At 51.2% G+C, this 19,327-nt stretch overlaps 1 protein-coding gene across 6 annotated transcripts in view; it reads right to left on the bottom strand.

The window, feature by feature from the left end:
* CACNA1A (calcium voltage-gated channel subunit alpha1 A) overlaps positions 1-19,327 on the bottom strand; it is a 280,900-nt gene that overhangs the window by 52,725 nt on the left and 208,848 nt on the right. For all 6 annotated transcript variants that reach the window (XM_074350635.1, XM_074350639.1, XM_074350636.1 and 3 more), the window contains 5 exons: positions 15,931-16,037; positions 13,354-14,157; positions 6,068-6,531; positions 4,413-4,551; positions 2,724-2,853 (listed from right to left, as the gene is read on the bottom strand). In XM_074350635.1, the coding sequence (XP_074206736.1) occupies positions 2,724-2,853; positions 4,413-4,551; positions 6,068-6,531; positions 13,354-14,157; positions 15,931-16,037 (1,644 nt within the window). The remainder of the gene's footprint in view (positions 1-2,723; positions 2,854-4,412; positions 4,552-6,067; positions 6,532-13,353; positions 14,158-15,930; positions 16,038-19,327) is intronic.

The raw sequence follows: 19,327 nt of genomic DNA, 5'->3' as shown, positions 1-19,327 counted from the left end.
TCTGTGAGCTCTGGGAAGGCAGGGACCATCCCATACCCTGTTGATCCTTCATGTTTAGCTCAGCATCTGACACATAGTGGTTGCTCATTAAATAGTTACTAAATAAAGCAATGAATGAAAGGAAAGGAGGAAAGAAGGCAGGAAAGGAGTAGGGGTTCAGAGAGGCCAGGTGATTAGGTGAATCAAATTCTGAAGAGCTTAGTAAGTGGGGCAAGAGGAAATCAAATGTCCAGTAAATTAGGTTCAACCACACCTGATGTGTAGATCCTTTTGAACTACACAAATGGCAACTTTCTGTGGCTCAGTGGAATCCAAATCCAGGTTCTCAGTCTCATTTATCACAGGGAAATGCAAATCCATGCCCCAGTGAGAGTCCACACCACACTCACTGGGTTGGCTAAATGAGAGAGCTGACAGCACCAAGTGTTGGCAAGACTGTGGAGCAGTGGGAGCCTTGCACATTGCTGGTGCATGTGTCACTGGATCACCCAGTAAACATTCTGGCTGCATGTGGTGGGGCAGACCACATGCAGGTTCTATGATCCAGAAACTCCATCTCTGGTTTTATCCCCTGGAGAAAGTCATGCCCTGGTGCCCCAGGAGATAATTCTGGGGTAGGGGGTGTGGTGACAGCATTCAAAACTGCAGACAATCCAAGTGCATGTCAACAGGAAGATGGATAAACAAGTTATGCCAGAGAGTGGAATACTAAACAGCAGTGAAAAAGAATGGCTACTGCTAGCCACGACAACGTGTGCTCCTCCCGGAGGACACGACATGGGGGTGACAGAAGAGAGGCACAGAATTATTCCATCTGTTTAGTGTCAGAAACGGGCAAAAATAAATTCCAGTGTTTAAAGATGCACATGCAGGTGGGAGAATTAGAGGAGCTAAGAAATGCTCCTTCCAGAAGTGGAGGCTGTGACTACCTCTGGGGTTGGGTCTTTCAAGTTTGGCACTGTTGACAATAGGTCTCAGATCCTTCTCTGTGCTCTGTAGGGTGACGAACAGTGTCCCTGGTCCCCACCCTCTTGATGCCAGTAGCAACCTCATGCCCGCCTGAACTCATGACATCCAAACGTGTCTCCAGACACTGTCCCTGGCTGTGAACCAGCTCCAGAGGGGAGGAAGAGGAGCCGATTTAGGGGGTGCCTGTGGTTGGGGTCAGTTCTGTTCTACTTCTTGCCTTGGGTGGTGGTTACACGGGTTACGCTCTTTAAAATCCTTGATAAATGGATCATTTGTGTTCTATGCACTTTTCTGAGACTTGTTGTAGATCAGCTCATAAAAAGAATTTGGGGGGCACTCGTGGGAGTCCCGGGACATCAGGGCCACCGTGCTCCTGAAGAGGAGAGGGCTTTAAGGAGAGAAGCTTCAACCGGGAGGTGGAGCAGGGTGGAGCTGGGGGAGCCAGAACTCAGCAACTGTTCCTTGGCGGTGGGTCGAGCCCTGTGGGGTTCTCTATAGCCCCGGGAGCTACAGTGGCCCCCCGGAGCCCCTGATGCCCACCCCTTCCCTGCTCCAGTCCCTGCCAAGAGTCTGCTGATCCCTCTTTGGGATGCCTCCTCCCCAAGCGGGCTTCCTGGGTCCCTGGGGGAAAGTGGGCAGCGGAAGATAACCGAGTGCGGCCTCAGTCCTGCCCTGCTCCCAGTTTCCTCCAGGAGCCTTGTTCTAATTATCTCCTTCCATCTCCCCCATCGGGGCCCCAGGGGGCCTGCCAGGCCTGCGAAGGGAGGGAAAGTGCAAAGTAAGCTGCGGACGGGCTTGATTTATGGGACTTGCCAGCCTTGCCAAGGCTCCTAACCTACTTAGCGAGGGCGGCAGGGCCTGCTTCCCGGTGGAAAATGTACCTTTGGCTCTGGGGAAGGGGAGGTGATGGGGTTGGAGGAAGGCGCTGGGGAAGAAGGTGCAGCCACCAGTCCAGCCTCTGCCATGCCCTCGCCTGTTGGTGCCTTGGTTTCTCCTCTCGCATGGGCACGCACTCGTTCCAGCAGGACTCAAGGGGGGACATGCACACAGTAGGTGCTTGATAAACAGAAATGGTTGAGGGAAGTAGCAGGACATCTAGGGGAGGCAGAATTGGAATTCTGCTGTGTGACCCTGGATAGGTCACTTAACCTCCCTGAGCCTCAGTCTCCTCATCTGTCCAATGGGGATACCCCCAGGCACCCAGGGTTGTGTCTGGAACACAGAAAACATTCAATTGCCAGGGGCTGTTAGTAGACCCCAGGTCGCCAAAAGGAGAGCTTTTTATCTCTCCAAAGAGCTAAAAGTTTAGGCTGTGCTTCTGAGTCAAAATAACCCTTTCTTTCAAAGCTTCGTTTCAAGACAGAAAAGTCTGGTGAGACCTGGCTGCCAAGGGGATGGCCACCAGAGCACCCTTGCCTCAGGACCTCCACATTCCATGCAGGGCTTGTGCACCGCCACATCCTGCGGGCCTCACTACTCCCACAGGGATTCCAGCGGTTTTCAGCCCCAGCCACTCTAGGCCACCTCTTTCCCGCCAGGTGCACAAAGCCATCATCTCCGCGAAGGAACACCCTTCCTCAAGAACATCCCCAAAGGATCAGAGCTTCTCCGCCCTCAACCAGTAGCCACAGGGGCTGTGGCCAGGGGTGCCCCCAGCATTCCTTCCACCCTAGCTGTCAGCTTTTAGGATGCAGGAGAAAAGTGGCTGATGACAGAAGAGCCGGGCTGGGAAGGACCTGCCGGGTGGGACTCACGTTATTTCGTGGCGCGTTGGGCTGCACGGGGTCCTCGGCCGCCAGGGCGATGCTGCTCATGGCGATAACCATGAGGATGCACATCTCAAAGTAGCGCAGGTTCAGGATGTAATGGCACAGGCGGCGAAGGCTGTTGGGGACAGGTGGGCATGCAGAGGTCCACTCAGACCACAAGTACTGAGCCCTTTTCTTCTGTAATCTCCTTACATCACCCACTGCTACCTGAGACCTCTAACTCCCAAGGTCCCACACCCAACAGGGTTTATCAAGCTCCTATATCTGGGGGCCCTCTTGGTGGCAGAGGAGCCCTCGGCAAGGGGAAATATTTACACTCCGTTTGTAAGTTCCTATCACTTCCAAACAACCCTCTCGGAACATCTTAATTCACAGGCTGAGTTGAAGAAATACTGTCCTTGATTCCACAGGAGATGAAAAGGCATTTCATGTATAAAATGTCACATGGTCAAACACAATTGGGAAATTCTGGGTTAAGTAGAATTCTTCTTCCTCTTCTTCTTCTTTTTTTTTTTAATTAGTTGAGTGACTTTAGGCAAGTTACTGTAGCTCAGTGCTCTGTGAAATGACCATAATAATGGTGCCTCACTCATAAGAATGTGAGGATTAAAAGAGTTAATATATGCCTGGTACACAGTTGGGACTTCAAAAAGTTAGTTACTTAAATTATGAATTGCAGGCCTTATCAGAGCCTTTTCTGTGCTAATGAGAGAGTACTCAAGTACTTAACCTCTTAAGTGGAGCTAATAATGATATATATGTTACGAGATTGTATGAATGGCTGCAGGGTTGAATGGCTAAGAACAGGGATGCTGGAGTCTATTTGGGTTCTCCCATTTACTTGCTGTATGACTTTGGGCAGGTGACTTTACCTCGCTGGGCCTCAGTTTCTTCATCTATCAAATGGGGACAAGCATAGTACCAACTCCATGGGGTTATTATGAGAATTTTTTTAATTTGTAAAGCATTCAGAATAGTGCCTAGCTCTGAGTAAGTGCCACATTTCTTTAGTAAAACAGCAATGTCAACCAAGTAAACTAGTAGACACACAGGGTGTATCTCCGAGAGGCAGTTTAGAGAAAGTAGTTTTCCCTGCAGCTTATTTAACATGATTCTTCTTGTCAAGAAGCATTCTAAAGGGCCAGGGTTTCAAGAAACACCCTTTGGAAAAATGCAATTCTAAAACAACCCCTGAGCCACTAAGACATACATGAGATAAATTTCTCCCCTAAATAATCCATCCTCCTCAAGGATGCCAAGACAGAGGGCCATGGAACTCAGAGACTATCTACTCAGAATTCAATCCCCGGTGCAGCAGAGCTCAGGGACAGGGCTGCCATGTATCGTTGTACAGGTTGTGTACTGCACAAGGCAGACATTTTTAAGGGACACCTCTCACATCACAGTGTAGATTTGGATATTTATGACAATGATTTTCTAGCTGATGGCAGGAGGGGGTCTCTTCCACAAAATCAGTACTTTGTGGTAAGTTTCTATCTTATATGACTTAAGAAAGGGGCATTATTAAACAAATCTGCTCAAAAGTCCCCTGTGGACTAATGGTCTTAGAGGCAACTCTCCCCTATTACCCTTTGTCTGGGTCTGCCCTCCGGCTGACTCCCACTGCCCCAGAGGGAGCCCTGGGCCCCTGCCCTGGCCCTGGGCCATACTCACGGGTTGGTTGTGGAGAGGATAAACATGGAGCTGTAGGGGGGCATGGGCTTGGGGCCGTCTTCCCCGGGGTCGTCTTCCTCCTCCTCTTTCTTCTCTTCCTCCTTTTTTGGCAGTGGGTCTGGGTTGGCGTTTTTGTTCACTGTTGGGACAAGAACCAACACAGGGCTCCCTCCACGATTTCCCACAAGGCTCTGGCCTCCTGTCTAGTCCCCAGATGGGCAACACTTATAAAGTGCCTACTGTGTGCCAGGTACCCTATTATGCCATTGAATCCTCACGTGACCCTATGAGGTTGATACTTTATGATCCCCACTTTACAGATGAGGAAACTGAGGCACAGAGAGGGGAAGTGACTTGCCTAAGGTCACACGACTGGGATGTGGCAGAGCTGGGATTTGAACCTGGGTAGCCTGGCCTCAGAGTGCTTGCTCGCAACCAATCTACAGCCTCAGGTCTCAAGGGTATTCAACACAGACCTGGCCCCAGCCCCTGATGACCTTCATACTGTCACTCAGAGGCAGAAGGGTGAGTCCCAAGAGCCCACTTTACAGATGGGAATACTGAGCTCTCCCACAGTCAAACTGCAGTGTTTCCCTCCATGAACATCCCTCTCCTGACTGCGGCGAGGAGGCACCACCCTCCTGAGCACTGATTCTGCAGCCTAGCTGTGCCTATGTGTCTGTGGACAGCCTGAGCCTCGCTGAGCCTCAGTTTTTTCATCTGTGAAATGAGAACAATGACAAGCTCCACTTCTTGGAGGACTGTGGTGAGCATTTACAGAGCAAAGTCATGAAACAGCTCTTGCATAGACCTGACACAAAGGAATTGCACTGCTGCTACCATCTTAAAAATAATAAGCTCAAGGGTTAAATTCCAAAGTCCTAGTGCTTCTCAGATCCCAATCTTACATGGGGGAGATTCCGTAGGGGGTAGGGGGGCAAATACAGCCAATCCCTCAAGGGGCTAGACTTGTACTGTCCAACATTTGAGATGTGGCTGGTCCCAAGTGTGGTGCACTGTCAGCGTAAAAGACACCAGATTTCCGAGCCCGAGGACAAGAAAAAGAGTGCAGACTATCTTGCTAATAATTTTAAAGATACTGATTACATATTGAAGTGTTAATTTTGCGTATATCTGGATATAAGTAAATAGGTTTTGGAGTTAAATACAATTTACTATTAAAGTTCATTCACCTATTTTCCTTTTTCTTTTAAAAATCATTTCTTTCTTCCCACCTCCCCACTTCCCTCCTTTCCTTCCTTCCTTCTTTCTTGTGACATGGCTACTAGAAAGTTTAAAATGACTGATGTGGCTCGTGTCACACATCCTTTGGACAGCGCTGGCCTAGAGGATCCTCTGGCTCCCTGAGATTTCCATCAGAGGAATCCATTGCTTCTCAGATATGGGGGCTCCCTGGCTCCCCTGTGGGAATTCAGGATGCAGGGAATATTGTTAACTGACTGAGCATATTATCTCAATCTTCCCAGCGGCCCCGTGGGGCAGGAACTAGGTCTCTACCCATTTTCCAGAGGAAGAAACTGAGGCTAGAGAGGCGGGGTCACTGTCCAGGGTCACTCAACCGAGCCTCTGGGGACTCAGCCCAAGAGGCTGGCTCCCCTGCCCAGTGACTGACGTGAGAGGCTGCAGGTCCTTACCTTGGATGACAGTGTGGTTGAGGGGGGGCGGGCAGGCGGGGGGGATGTCCACCGTGGTGTGGTCGGGTTTCCTGGCAGTCTTAGCTGAGTTGGTCTGGGTGCTGCTGGGATTGGTGACAATAAGGCTGTTCTCGGGGGTCTTGGGGGCGCCGGGGTTGGATGGGTTCCCAGGGTTGTTGGGCGTCCGGCGGCTGGCGGTGTTCTGGGGGTTGGTGGCCGTGGCGGGCGGGGCTGTCGTGGGGCTGGGGTCGGTGCTGTTCCCCATCTTGGTGGGGCTCTGGGGCAGGCCGGCGTGGCCGAGGCCGTCGTGGGGACTGGCCGACTCTGCGGTGGCCAGCTTGTTGTTCTTCATGTTGTCGATGTCCTCGGCCAGCGGCGGCTCTTGGCGGCCCAGGTCCTGCTGGATCGGCCGGGTGGTCGACAGATTGGGGCCCGACACGGGGACCCCGGAGCCCTGGTTCTCCCTGTGGCAGGCAGGCCAACGGAAAAGAACCCACAAGTGAGTTAGAACAGAGCAAACATTTCTGGATCCTGCCTAAGATTCCACCATTCAAAGGACCCGGAGGATGTCGGTTGGGGGACCGTGTCCTGAAACTCTCCCAGTGCCTTATTGATTCTCATTAAGAGATGAAGACCCTGTGTGTGCCCCGCCTCCTGCCGGCAGGGCTGCTGCCTAGAAATCAGAGGGGAAGAGAACTTTCTACAAAAGCCTGTATCTCTCTGACCCTTCCTGACCCTGCCTCTGGTCCCCCGTTAGCTCCTGGGCAGGACTGGAACACACGATGTTTCCAGAACACAGGTACACCTTCTCCCTAGGGGTGGAACTGTCTCATGGCTTTAAATGCTTGTAGTAAGTATGCCCCCCACCCCGATATTCCAGTTACAGGGAGAGCAGGTAATATATGTGCATAAACACAATAAAAAAATCACAAGAGCAATAATAACAGCAAACACTTCAGTGACACAAACTCCCAGGTGTTGTTCTAAGCCCTTGACTTGTAATAACCCCTCTGCCCTCAGCCCTAAAGGAGACAATTCTTAGCATCGTTTTACAGATGAAAAGACTGAAGCTTAAAGAGATTAAGTCTCTTGCCCAAGGCCACACAACTGTTGGTAAATGAACAGGATAATTTCTCACAAGGATACAGTAGGGTGGGCAAAGCATTCCCAGGCAGAGGAAATAGCCCGTGCAAAGGCCCTGGGGTGGTGGGGGCAAACTTGTTGAGTTTTAGGAGGCTGGCGGAGCATTGGAGAAGTGAAGGGGGTAGGAGTTAGTGCTTCAATTACTCAAATAATTAACACCATGTAGACAGACATGAGAAAGAAAGACTGGGTGCCCAGTGCATTTGGAGGAGAGAAAAAAGTTAAGGGCCCTTGCTGAGCTTTTTTAAACTCAGTGCCCTTTGGGGCATCAGCAACTCAAGGCAGGAGGTTTATTTTTGTCTCTCTTGTTCACAGCTGTGATTTCAGTGCCCAGAACAGGGCCTGGCACATGGCAAATGCTTGGTTACTTCTTGTCAAATGATAAAGGAATGCCCCCATTTTTCAGATGAGGACACTGAGGCCCAGGAGAAGTTCTACAGGCCTAGACCTCCCCTCAACCCCTGCCTCCTCCCATCTGCACACTCACCCCCAGCTTGCTGGATACCCTCAGGAGTCATGCCTGGGGTCTGGAGTCTGTCTGATGCTTTGCAGGCTACAGGCCTCCCTCCCTGCATATCTTCAGCTGGCCCCAGCTCTGCCTGCCTGTGCATGGATCTGGATGAACCTGACTCCCAGTTTGCCCTGGTTGCCTTCAGATACCTCTTCTGGACCCTCGAACCTCAGATAAGAGGCTCCATTGATCTCCCATCCCTGGGAACTGGCTCTGGCCAAGTCTGTTTCCCGGAAACACCAGGACATCAATCATTCATAATCTCAATGACTCCTCTCCCCAGAGGGCTCTGCAGCCCCAGACTTTTCTCTCTGGCTCTTCTTAAAGGCCACCCCTCAGTTCTGCAACCTGTGCCCCCCACATCTCTCCGAAGAGCGCACACTTCTGGAGGACTTGCCATGTGCCAGACTTGACACGTGTCAGCACATCTCAGCCTCAGAATAACCCTGGAGAGGGGGTAGAATAGTTATTCCTATTTTACAGATGAGGAAACCAAGGCTCAGAGACAGGAAGGGCCTTGCCCAAGGCCGCACAGTCAGTTGCCAGCAGAGGCAGCTTGGACCTGGACAACAGAGCTCCCGCGCCCCATACTGCTATCCCCACCTGACATTGCAGTGCTCTCACGGGGCAGTCTGAGATCTCCCAGAAAGCATTCCAGGCAGAGGCCAGTGCAAAGGCCCTGAGGTGGGGACAAGCTGGACAGTTCCCTGCCCCTGGCACTCACTGCCACTGCCAATAGTGGGAATCAGCCTCTGTTCTAGTTCAACTCATGAACTGCTGGAACAATCTGATGAGCCTGGGATTGTTACTGCTCCCGTTACACAGATGAGGAAACTGAGGCCTGAAGAAGCTGAGTCAGGCATACTAGGCATAGCAAGCAAAAGACAGTCCTCGGATTGTATCAATGCCCAGGAGACTGGATGCAGTCACAGAGACCAAAGCCCCTCGACGGCACAGGCCTGGTTCCCCCAGCCCAGTCGAGAACCCTAAATCTACCTAACACTTAGAAAATAAGAAAAAAGTTGGCCTCCCCTGGAGGGCTTCCCACCTGGCTAAGCCACCAGTATCATCTTCCTTGTTTTATTATTGCATTTTAACTTGCAAAAATCCATGGAGTTTTTAGTAAGTGGAAGAGAGACAAGTAATTTATTTTCAGGCTTGTCTCTCTGAGGCCACAGAAGGAGAAAGGCAGGCCCGGGCCAACTCCTCACTTCTCAGTCATATGAGCAGGTCCTAGACTGACACTTCAGAAGACAGACTGACCTGGGTTTGAGTCTCACCAATGCCACTTACCAGCTGTGTGATCCTCTGTTGTGTGATTAACCTCTCTGAGCCTCATCTTTAAATTGGGGATAATAGTAGTAGAATCTTCCCTGTAACTTGGAGACTAAAGTGAAGATCCTGGATCTTATTTGCTGGTGAGTTTCTCAGCCCGTTACTCACCCATAACAGGAGGATGACAACCTCACTGAGCTGCTGGGAGGAATAAATATGGTGACTGAGCTGAGGGCTAGATTACTCCCAGGCCTTGCAACCTGGAATTTGGAATTTGCCCTGTTGGATTTAGAACTTGCTGGGGACCAGGGACCCTTCATTCCTTCCAGTTTCTCCCTTTTGGAATGGGAATGTCTATTTTGTGCTGGTCCCACCATTGCATTTGGGAAGCAGGTAACTGGCTTTCTAGTTTTCAGGTTCACAGAAGGGAATTTGGCCCCCAAATGGATCAGACCTAGAGTCTCACCCACACCAGAGTTAGATGATGCAATCTGGAATTTCTGAGCTGATGCTGGGATAAGACTTTTGGGGATGTCGGGATGGGGTGGATGCATTTTGCACTGGGGATGGATGTGAATTTTGGGGAGAGGTTCAGGGGGTGGACTTAGATGGTGGCCCCTCAAAAATATGTCCACATATCTTTGTTATTTTGGGGGGAGGTGATTAGGTTATTTATTTTTTCATTTTAATGGAGGGACTGGGGATTGAACTCAGGACCTCGTGCCTGTTAAACAAGCACTCTACCACTGAGCTATACCCTCTCCCTATTCAACTATCTTTTGGAAAAACTATCTTAATCAGATGTAATTAAGTTAAGGGCTTCGAGATGAGATCACCCTGGATTAGGGTGAGCCGGAAACCCAGCGACAAGCGTCCTCAGGAGAAAAGAGAAGGGAGAGAGACACACAGAGAAGACAATATGACGACAGAGGAAAGGGTGGGGGTGATCCGTCTATCAGCCGAGGACTGCCAGCAGCCCTGGCGAACTGATACTGTGCCTGGGCTGTGAGCATCAGCTCTGATGGTGCGGATTAAATGATATAAATTCTAAACCAGTATTTCCCCAACCTCTTCCACAGCCCACAAAGAAATTCCTAATGCTAACCCAATCCTAGTACTTTCTTTTAGAAGTTTTACATCAGATGAAAAGCTGGCTGGGGATATTTTCTCATGGTGTTTATATACAGTTTGAAGCAGGGAGACAGCCCTACCAAAAAGCAGGCTCAGTGAAGTTACCACTTTAAGGAGAATCCAAATCCTTTGGCCACCATCTAGAAAGGATGTCCTAGCTAACGGCATTTGAGACTACGGCGTACGTTCTGTTAGACGCACAGCCTTGCACACAGGACCAAGAGCCCTTTGTTCTGTTGGAAAGGTGACCGGTGGGTCTTTGCTTTGTCTTGTTTTTGTTTCTCTCTTGGCTCTTTTTGTCGTGAAGTTTTAACAAGCGCAGCCTGCAAAGGCCCAACATCAATTTCAAGGAAGTTTCATTTCCAAGTGTCTCCAAGGAGAACTCAAACGGGGCAGAAAACTTTGAAGTCAGGCCCCTTCCCCCTTCTCTCTTGGGGATCTGCCATCCTCTGCCCGGAAGAGGCAGCTGATTGCATAATGCCTGTCCTGCACCGCATCCCTTTGCCAGCTAATCACTTCAGCATCCTTCTGCCAAGGGCTGTGGACAGCTTGCCCAAGGCATGCTCAGGTCTCTAGATCCAGAGGATGGCCCCGTTTCTTTGTGCCCCCACTGTCCTTACGACCTGCACGTGTTAACTCATTTAGCCCCCAAAACAACCACCATCTGAGGAGGTATTAGAATCAGGTCCATTTTACAGATGAGAAAGATGAAGCCCAGAGAGGCAAAGGCATTTGCCTGGTGTTACCCAGCTGGGAAAGGACTGAGCTAGACTCTGGTCCTAGAGATCTTAAGCTACAGCACCACTCAGGGAAGAAAATGGGGCAATGGGCGACTTGGGGTACATGGAATAGAGGTGCTGAGGAGACTGGCTAAGGCAAACTGGAGGTGCTGTAAGAATCAGGGTGGAAGCATGAAGCTCCTCCTTCCCTATCCCATGCAGAATAAAAGCTCAGAAGTCCATTATCTCTCCTCTTGCTCCTTTTGGGGAGTAGGTTGTCATGGTGATGGGAGCAGGTGGAACTAGTATGCAAACAGCTGAAATATTAATTTCAGGGTGGTGCAGGCCTTGGCAAAAGGTCCCCTTGCTCAGCCAAATCTAGCAGGAGGCACTGCCTGGCAACCAGAGGGTGGCGGATGCCCTGCGATCCACAGATTTCTGCTGGAAGTCAGAGAAAGTTCCATCCTTACTTTGATGGCCCTGGGGTGACACTGGGCTCTGCCGCCTGGTGTGGGGGATGAGGGGCCAGCAACTGTTTAATGATATGAAGTAGAATGTGCTTTGTCCACTTTTCCCTGGGGTGAGCCAGTGAAAGCTTCAGGGGAGGGGAGTATTCAAAACTGGGGAAACTGAAGAAGAACAGATGAAGGTAGAAACGGTGACTTGGGGAGACAGGGGGAACAGAAAAAAAAACAATTACATTTATTATCAACGTCCTGGAGAATCAAAAACCCAGAGTGTGTCTGGGGAAAGGAATGACAAGACAAGAAATGCACAGGGCAGACCTGTCAGGGCCACCGGCTTGGTCATAATACAGAACTGAAGCATCTCTCTAGCATGTTATGTTCTTGAATAAAGTTTTACCTTGGCCATTCTGATTTTTTTTTTTTTTAAAGCAGATGAATGGCTTGTCCTGGATTTTTTTTTTCTCTAAAGGTGCCCGAATCTTCATGAAATTTTATTTCCAGTGAGTGTTAGGATCTTTATATCAGCCAAATGAATAACACTTCTCCTGGCCACGGCATTTAACACGTCTATCAACAAGGGAGTTAGCAGTGCTCTCCTGGCGCAGACTTGGGGGTGGGAATGGGAAGGTATTTCCTTCCTCCGGAGAGGAGGGGGAACAGGGGCCTCCTGTGGGATTCGGGAAGGCTGCTTCTTTTCACACTCCAGCTACTGGCTGGCTTCCCGTGGGGAAACCCCTTTCCCTCTCTGGGCTTCAGTTTCCCCATCTGTAAAAAGAAGAAGCTTGCATGGACAATCTAAAAGCTATGGATCTAAAGTTGTACTTTTATGTCTATTGATGAAAGAGTCTTAATGATAATAATGATAATAAGAGAAATAGCTAAAACTTACTGAATGCTTATGACTAGTGCTACTACTAAAAATAGTTAACATTTACTGAGTATTGAATAACAATAATATTCATACTAATAATAGCTAGCATTTACTGAACACTTATAAGCCAGGCACCATTTAAAGCGTTTTACATGTATTAACTCATTTGAAACTGATGCCTATCCTAGGAGGCCGGTACTGTTCTTATCCCTGCTTTACAGATGAGGAAACAGAGGCCCAGAAAAGGGAAGTGACCTGCTGCGAGTCACACAGTCAGGAAGTGATGGGGTGGCAGTGTGACCTCTAGCACCAGAGTCCTTGCCCTTCACCACCAAGCTGCGCTGCCTTTCTGTCCCTGTCATTCTGCCTCCTTCAATGATAGGACTAGATAAAACAGCAAGGATGCTAACAACAGTAATATTAGTAATAGTAGTAATAATAATACCCACAGTGATCCATTAGTTCTTAATTATGGAGTCCTGTGCTAAACACTTTATTCTTCCCAAAATCCCTTCAGTGGCCTCCCATTTCCCTGGGAGGACTCAAGGTTTTTCTGGCCTGAAGATGCCCCCAAAAGCTTTGAACCCTGCTCTCCTTTCAATTCTGAGGGACAAGAGTGGCTTTCCCACCCTCCTCCCAGGAATAGCATCAGGTGAAAAAATGGTTGGCTCAGTAACCCCTGAAAAGAATCTAAATTTACCAAGCACTTACTGTGTGTCAGCCGTTCCTTCAGGCCCTTTGCATATATTACATCATTTAATTTCAGCAACGACCCAGTTAAGACCCTGCTATCCCCATTTTACAGATCAAGAAAACTGAGGCCCAGAGATGTAAAGTCCCTTGCTCAAGGTCACACAGCAAGAGCCGCATAATTCTGGAGGAAAGTTCTTGTAGAGTTTCTCTGGAAGGTACAAGGGCATGATAGTTTGCCTGCAATTTCTGGAGGGGGATGGCCTGGGTTCAAGGTCACTTATTAGATGTGTGACCTCGGGCAAGTCACTCCAACTCTCAGTCTCCCCATCTATGAAATGGGGGCATGACAATGAGATCTATCTCAGGGGGTTGTCCAGAAGATGAAATGAGGGGCTCAAGAAGTACCAGGCACACACACAGCAGGTGCCACTTTGGCTAATCTTATTATTACCCCCATTATCTTCGCTTCCACTTACTTCCTCCTCCGGTGCCTGCGCTCCTTGTCCTCCCTGCGTGTGTCCCCGTCATACGTGGGCGGAGGGCCGTGCCGGTGCCGCCTCCTCCGCTCGCCGCCATCGGGGCCCTCGCCCTCGCCGCCCCGGGCCGGCCGGCTGCCCTCGCGGTGCCGCGACCTCCGGTCGGCCTTGTCCTCCGGGCCCTCCTCGCCCGGCCTGCGGTGGGCGCGGTGCCTGCGGGGCTCCCCGTCGGCCCCCGTGCGGGGCGAGCCGCTGCGGCTCTCCCGGCTGCCCCCCTGGCGGTGAGCGTGCCTCCGGTGCGGGTCCCCCGCCTTGCCCCGCTCCGCCTCGCCCTCCCAGAACCCGGGCTGCTCCAGGCCGCCCTCCCGGGCGTGGTGGTCCGACTCGCGGCCGTAAGGCCCCTCCCGGCTCAGCTCGGCCTCCTGGCTGCCGGCCCACGGCCTCCGGGTGTCCAGGCCCACGGAGCCGCTGGGGTCCCGGGCCCGGTCGTGGTAGCGGGCCTGCTTCCTGAGGAAGTCCTCGGCCCTCTGCTGGCCCAGGCGCTGGTCCACCGCGGGCTCGGCCGCGCGGCTCTTGTTGGTGTTGTTGTTGCGGTTCTCCTGGGGATCGACCACCAGCGGCCGGTCCAGGTGGGTCTTCATGTCGGGCCGCAGGTGCCGGGCGTAGGCGGCCTTCCAGCGCTCGTCCGGGTCCATCTCGTTGTACAGCGCCTCCCGGCTGGCCAGCAGGTTCTGCTTCCGCATCTCGCTGGTCCGCTGCTCCCACACGGACTTGGCCGGCTTCTGGTTCTTCTGTTGCTCCTTCCTGCAAGGGAAGCGCGCAGGGGTTAAGGCATTGCTGGGCACTGCGGCCTGCATGGACCGCTCAGGCTAACAGGAGTCTCAGTCCAGGTGGGCCTCTCAGCCCTGTGGGTATCTCCACCCCAGTGGATGTCTTGCCCAAGGTGGGCACTTCTACCCAGATGGGTGTCCTGGCCCAGGGGGCATTTTATCTCACTGGGCATCTTCACCTAGGTAGGTTCCTTGGCCCAGACGGGCATCTTGGCCCAGATGGGTATCCTGGCCTGACAGGGTATCTCCACCCAACTAGGTGTTTCAACCTGTGTGAAGAACTCAACCTGGCTGGACATCTCGGCCTTACAGGTGTCTTGGCCCAGGTGGGCATCTCAGTCCAGTAAGGTATCCTGGCCTGGCTGGGTGTTTTGGTCTAATGGGGGTCTCAGCCCAGGTGCAGGTCCCCATAGACCTCTCTCTTCTTCTTCAAATTATAGCACATGGCCCCTGGGGCTGGTCTTGATATTCAAAATATTTTAACCTCTGAGACAGTCAATCATAATGGACACTGACCTGGAGCAGGTTCTGGAAGCCCCGGCGTGGGCACTTGGGAGTCTTGGGGCACTGCCCATCCATCCACTTGTGCAAAACACCAGTGGGGCTGTTACTGGGAGTGCTGGCTGGGCTGAAGGCCTGCCTGGAGCATACAGATTATCCCAGGGGTTCTTTGTGTATTGATAGTTTTATTCAGACCATCTCCTATAGGCTTGCCTGCCAGAGCAGGTACCTCCCTGGGCTCCCCTTTCATAGCCACCTCCTTGTACTTTAGGAAAGAAAGCCCGCTTGCCATTGTCCCATGATGCACTTCTCCACAGAATGCAAAAATCTCCGGACCACCCAACAAAGGCATAATGCAGAGCAGCATTGTTAACGAATCTTTCTTTAATCAAGACACCTTAACTCTTAGCACCTTCCCTCCTCTGATCCACCAGCAAATTCTGTCTGCTCTACCTTCCTGATCTTTCTAGAATTCAGCTACACCCATTATCTGCTCTGCCACTGCCCTAGTCCAGCCCCCACTATCTCTTTTGCAGGGAACAATGCGGTCTTGTCCAACCTAGCTGGCTCTCCTGGCTCTTGCTCTTGCTCCCCATGGTCTGCTCCCCTGATGAGTATACCTGTGAACAACTGAGTCAGGTCCTGTCCTTCCTCTGCTCAAGAACCCTCCATGTCTACCACCTGACTCAGAGCAAAATTCTAAGTCCTCCCCTTAGTCCACAAGGCCCAGCATGATCTGATTATCACTTCTCTACCCTCAGTTCCTACCCTCCCCTCAACCCTGATCCGCTCACTCACTCAATTTCAGTCTCACTGGCCTCCTCCAGGTTCTCTAAACCCCCCAGGCATGTTCCTGCCTCAGGGCCTTTGCATGTGCAGTTCCCACTGCCTGGGATGCTCTTCCCTCAGATCCCCCCAGGGCTCCTCCCTCACCTTCTTCAGACTTTGTCACTTTCTCAGTGAGACCTTCCCTGGCAATCAGACTTAAGATCACAACTCTCACCACCCCTAGCACCCGCTGTACCCCTCAACCTCTTATTAATGCTGTACCCCCAGCCACTAGAACAGTGCCTGGCACAGAGTAGGTGCTTCTTAACTATTTACTGAGTGAAAGTGGGTGGGTGGGCAGAAGCGCCTCTTCCTGAAGCTTAGCCTTGTCAGGGCCTGGTCCCTGCCCCCATATCCTTGACTGGGTAGGTGTAGAGGCTGAGGAGCCCAGATGACATCCCAGAGTGGGGGCACTTACACAGCTATGGACATGTTGGCTGCGGACAGAGGACTCACTTCTGCCACCTCCTTGGCTTTCTGGAGGGCGAGTTTCTGGTTGGCTGCCTCCTCTTCTTCTTGTTCATCCTAAAAGACACATGGATCCCTGTTCACAAAGCATGAACTGGGCCTCGGGGCCTCACCTCTGACCCTACTGCTAACCAGGGGCAACATCTGAAATGTCTACGAACAGGTTTGGCCTGGGGGTCGACCAATCAGAGCCGAGGTCCGCTAATTGGAATGGACGCCCATTGGTTAAGCGTACTGCTATCCCCTTTATGTAGACGCTTGATAGCCAGCTCATTATTAACCCTATTTTAACACACAGACGAAAAGAAAAAGAAAAAGACTCCCTTCCCTTCCCACAGTGGAGATTTTTCTGTACTTTGTCTCAATGAGCTGAAAATTAATGCAAGGATTTTCCTCTCACTCTATTTTCTGGGCCATTTAAGCTCTCTGAACCAAGACTTTAAAAAAAATACCAACAAGACCCCCACGTGCAGAAAAATTTGGCATCCCGGGGCCCATCCCATGCACTGCCAACAGCCTCCGGAAGGGAAATCAGGAGAGGAACTGATATTCTCAGCCGGTTAGGTTCAGAGAGGAGGAGGATGGGGGAAGATGTTTTAAAAATACATACAGAAAAAGACGTTTGGGGGCTTTAAATCCTTCTTCAGCCTTCATGCAGGGCCTCATTCGTAAAACAGAAAAGCCAACAAAGAAAAAGCAAAGAAAAAGCAACGAGAAAGAAATGGCCAGAGACGACCCCGCCAATCAGAAAAGTCATGCGGCGGCAGGGCACCTCTCCCACCGCGCGGGGATCTCTGGGGCAAGAAGCAACCTTACCACCTCGGAAATGGTCAGATCAGGACACTGTCAGTGACAACACAGGGCTGGGACCCAGCTGGCCACCCTGCTCTCCCAAGGCCACCCCTCCTCCTGGCATCACACCAGCATTTCTCAGAGCCAAGTCCCTGGACCAGCCACCTCAAAAACACTTAAAATGCAGATTCCCAGGCCTCCAGAAGAACCCAAGCTGGGCGCTGGAGTCTGCATTTCCCCATAAGCTTGCAGGTGAGTCTGAAACATGCTCAAGTTTACATTACATTGCACGTGGTTAGGAGCTCAAGTTCTGGACCAGTCTGGGTTCAAATCCCAAGTCCTCCACTTTCTGCTTACCTTGGACAAGTCTCTTAACTTCTCTGGGCCTCACAATCTTCATCTAAAATTTCAACTCTCTCCAACTTTCCCAACCTCACTTTTCTCCTTAGCAGTTATCACCATCTGACAAACTTACTTCTTGTCTATCTCTCCTGCTAGAATATCAGCTCCATGAAGGCAGAGATTTCTGCTTGTTTTGTTCCCTGCTATGTCCCTGGCTCCTAGGCCAGGCCCTGTGCACAGGAGGTGCTCAGTAAATGCTTTTGGATGGAGGACAAAATGTGTAAAATGGGCAGACTTGCCTCCTAGGTTTTCTGTGAGGGTTAAATGAGATAAAAACACAGCAGGGCTTAGTGGGTCACATATTAAATGCCCAAGAAATGCTTGTGGAATAAATGATAGAAAGAACGTGGGTCGGGGAGGGGAGGGTATAGCTCGGCGGTAGAGTGCATGCTTAGCATGCACGAGGTCCTGGGTTCAATCTCCAGTAGCTTCATTAAATAAATGAACAAATAAACCTAATTCTTCTCCCTACCAAAAAAAAAAAAAAAAAAAAAAAAAAGAATGTGGGTCCAGAGGAGGATGTCTGCACATCACAGGAGATAACTCTGCCTTCCTCCCCTCTCCCGCCCTCCTGATGCATCCTCTCTCCCATGTCGGCCCTTGAGGATGGGCTCTTGGAATCTGGATGAGCTCATAAGATCAGCCCCTGGCGCAGTGATGCCAGCTGGCTCCAAGTGGCCAGGACTGTGGCCGGGTGCTTAGGGTCGTGGAGACTTCTGTTCCTCCCCACTTCCCCAAGTCGGAGCTGGGCCCGGGAAACTCTCTCTCCCTCCTGCCCGGGCTGACAGATGGAGGGTTGGCAAAGTCTGCTCAGTTCGGTTCAGTTCCATAAACATGTCCTGAACACCTCGAGGTACTGGGGATGGGGCTGTGAAGCTGAGACAGGCCCCAGGTCTGGCCCTCCTGGGCTGAGAGAATGACCCTGTGCGAGTTCTCTTAATGTGATGCGGCTGCGGGTGAAAGGCTTAGGCCAGAACACCGCCAGCTCCTAGGATGCCTGACACTCTTTCCTCAAATTGCAACAAGGTGCCCAGCTTCCTTTGTGCAGTGCACAACCTGTACAATTGTTCCCAGCAGCCCTGCTCGTGGGCTATCCCAGGGGTGTGAGCTGTATTACTGAAAGCACGTTGCCTCCTCTGTGCCTGGCTGAGATGGACCTGACTCTCAGGGAGTCCAATGCTGCCCTAAGGGGCATTTGGTACCAGGTTTTGACAGGATAGTTCAACATCACTGACTATGAACGAAAACTGGGTTTCTCTTCGCGTGGATAGTTCTCACTCCCAACCCCCTTAATTCTTCTCCAATCTCATTTCCTCTGCTCTTCTCTCTTTTCTGCTCTGAGAGGTCACACCTCTGCTCTTTCGGTTCCTAGCTCTCTGGCAAGGTTACAACCTCTCTGGGCCTCAGTTTTCCCATCTGTGAAATGGGGATCACAGTAACTTCCTATCGCTTATGCTTTCTGGTGTTTGGCATACATGAGGGGCAATCATATTTTCTTTGGTTGTTGTTATTTTCATTTTCATCATTACCTGCTCAGCTGGAGCTCAAAGGAAAGCTGGTAAGGTGTGTGGGTACAGAATTCAGGTTCTGGAACTTACCAAGTCTGGGTTCGAATCCCCGCCTCCCCTTTACCAGCTTGGCAAAATGAGAGCTCTTGGTCCAGGTGCCTGTTTATGCCAAGTGACTTATAAAGGCTCCCTTTGTTGAGCACTTACTGTGTGCCAAGAACTGTGCCGAGCGCCTGACATGCACAGCACGATGCTCTAACTAGTAGCAGCTATTATCATGCCATCTGGGGCCAGTGACTTTGCCTTCCTGAGCCTCAGTTTCCCCTTCTGCAAAAGGGAGATAACAGTGATGCCTGGCACCATAAGCATCATATAATCCTTTACTTCTGCCACTCAGTGGTGAAGTCCGGCCAGCTCCCAAGCTCACGGGGACACACACTGAGCCTCAGGACCTTGTCCGGGTTATTCTCCATCTGTCCCGTCCTTTTGGGTTTAGGGTGGTGACAGCGCCTGCTAGCCTAGGGGCTGCAGCATTCCTTGGAAGTCCCTTGACGCTGCCCACTCCCTATAAACAGGCACTCTGGTGGAGTTTGCCATCTGTTTCCTACAGCAACCCTGCTGCCTTCCCCCCAGCCCCCGCCCTCT

This window comes from Camelus bactrianus, chromosome 22 (genome assembly GCF_048773025.1).
Source record: "Camelus bactrianus isolate YW-2024 breed Bactrian camel chromosome 22, ASM4877302v1, whole genome shotgun sequence".
Taxonomy (NCBI): Eukaryota; Metazoa; Chordata; class Mammalia; order Artiodactyla; family Camelidae; genus Camelus; species Camelus bactrianus.
This window is presented reverse-complemented; position numbering and strand designations above follow the sequence as displayed.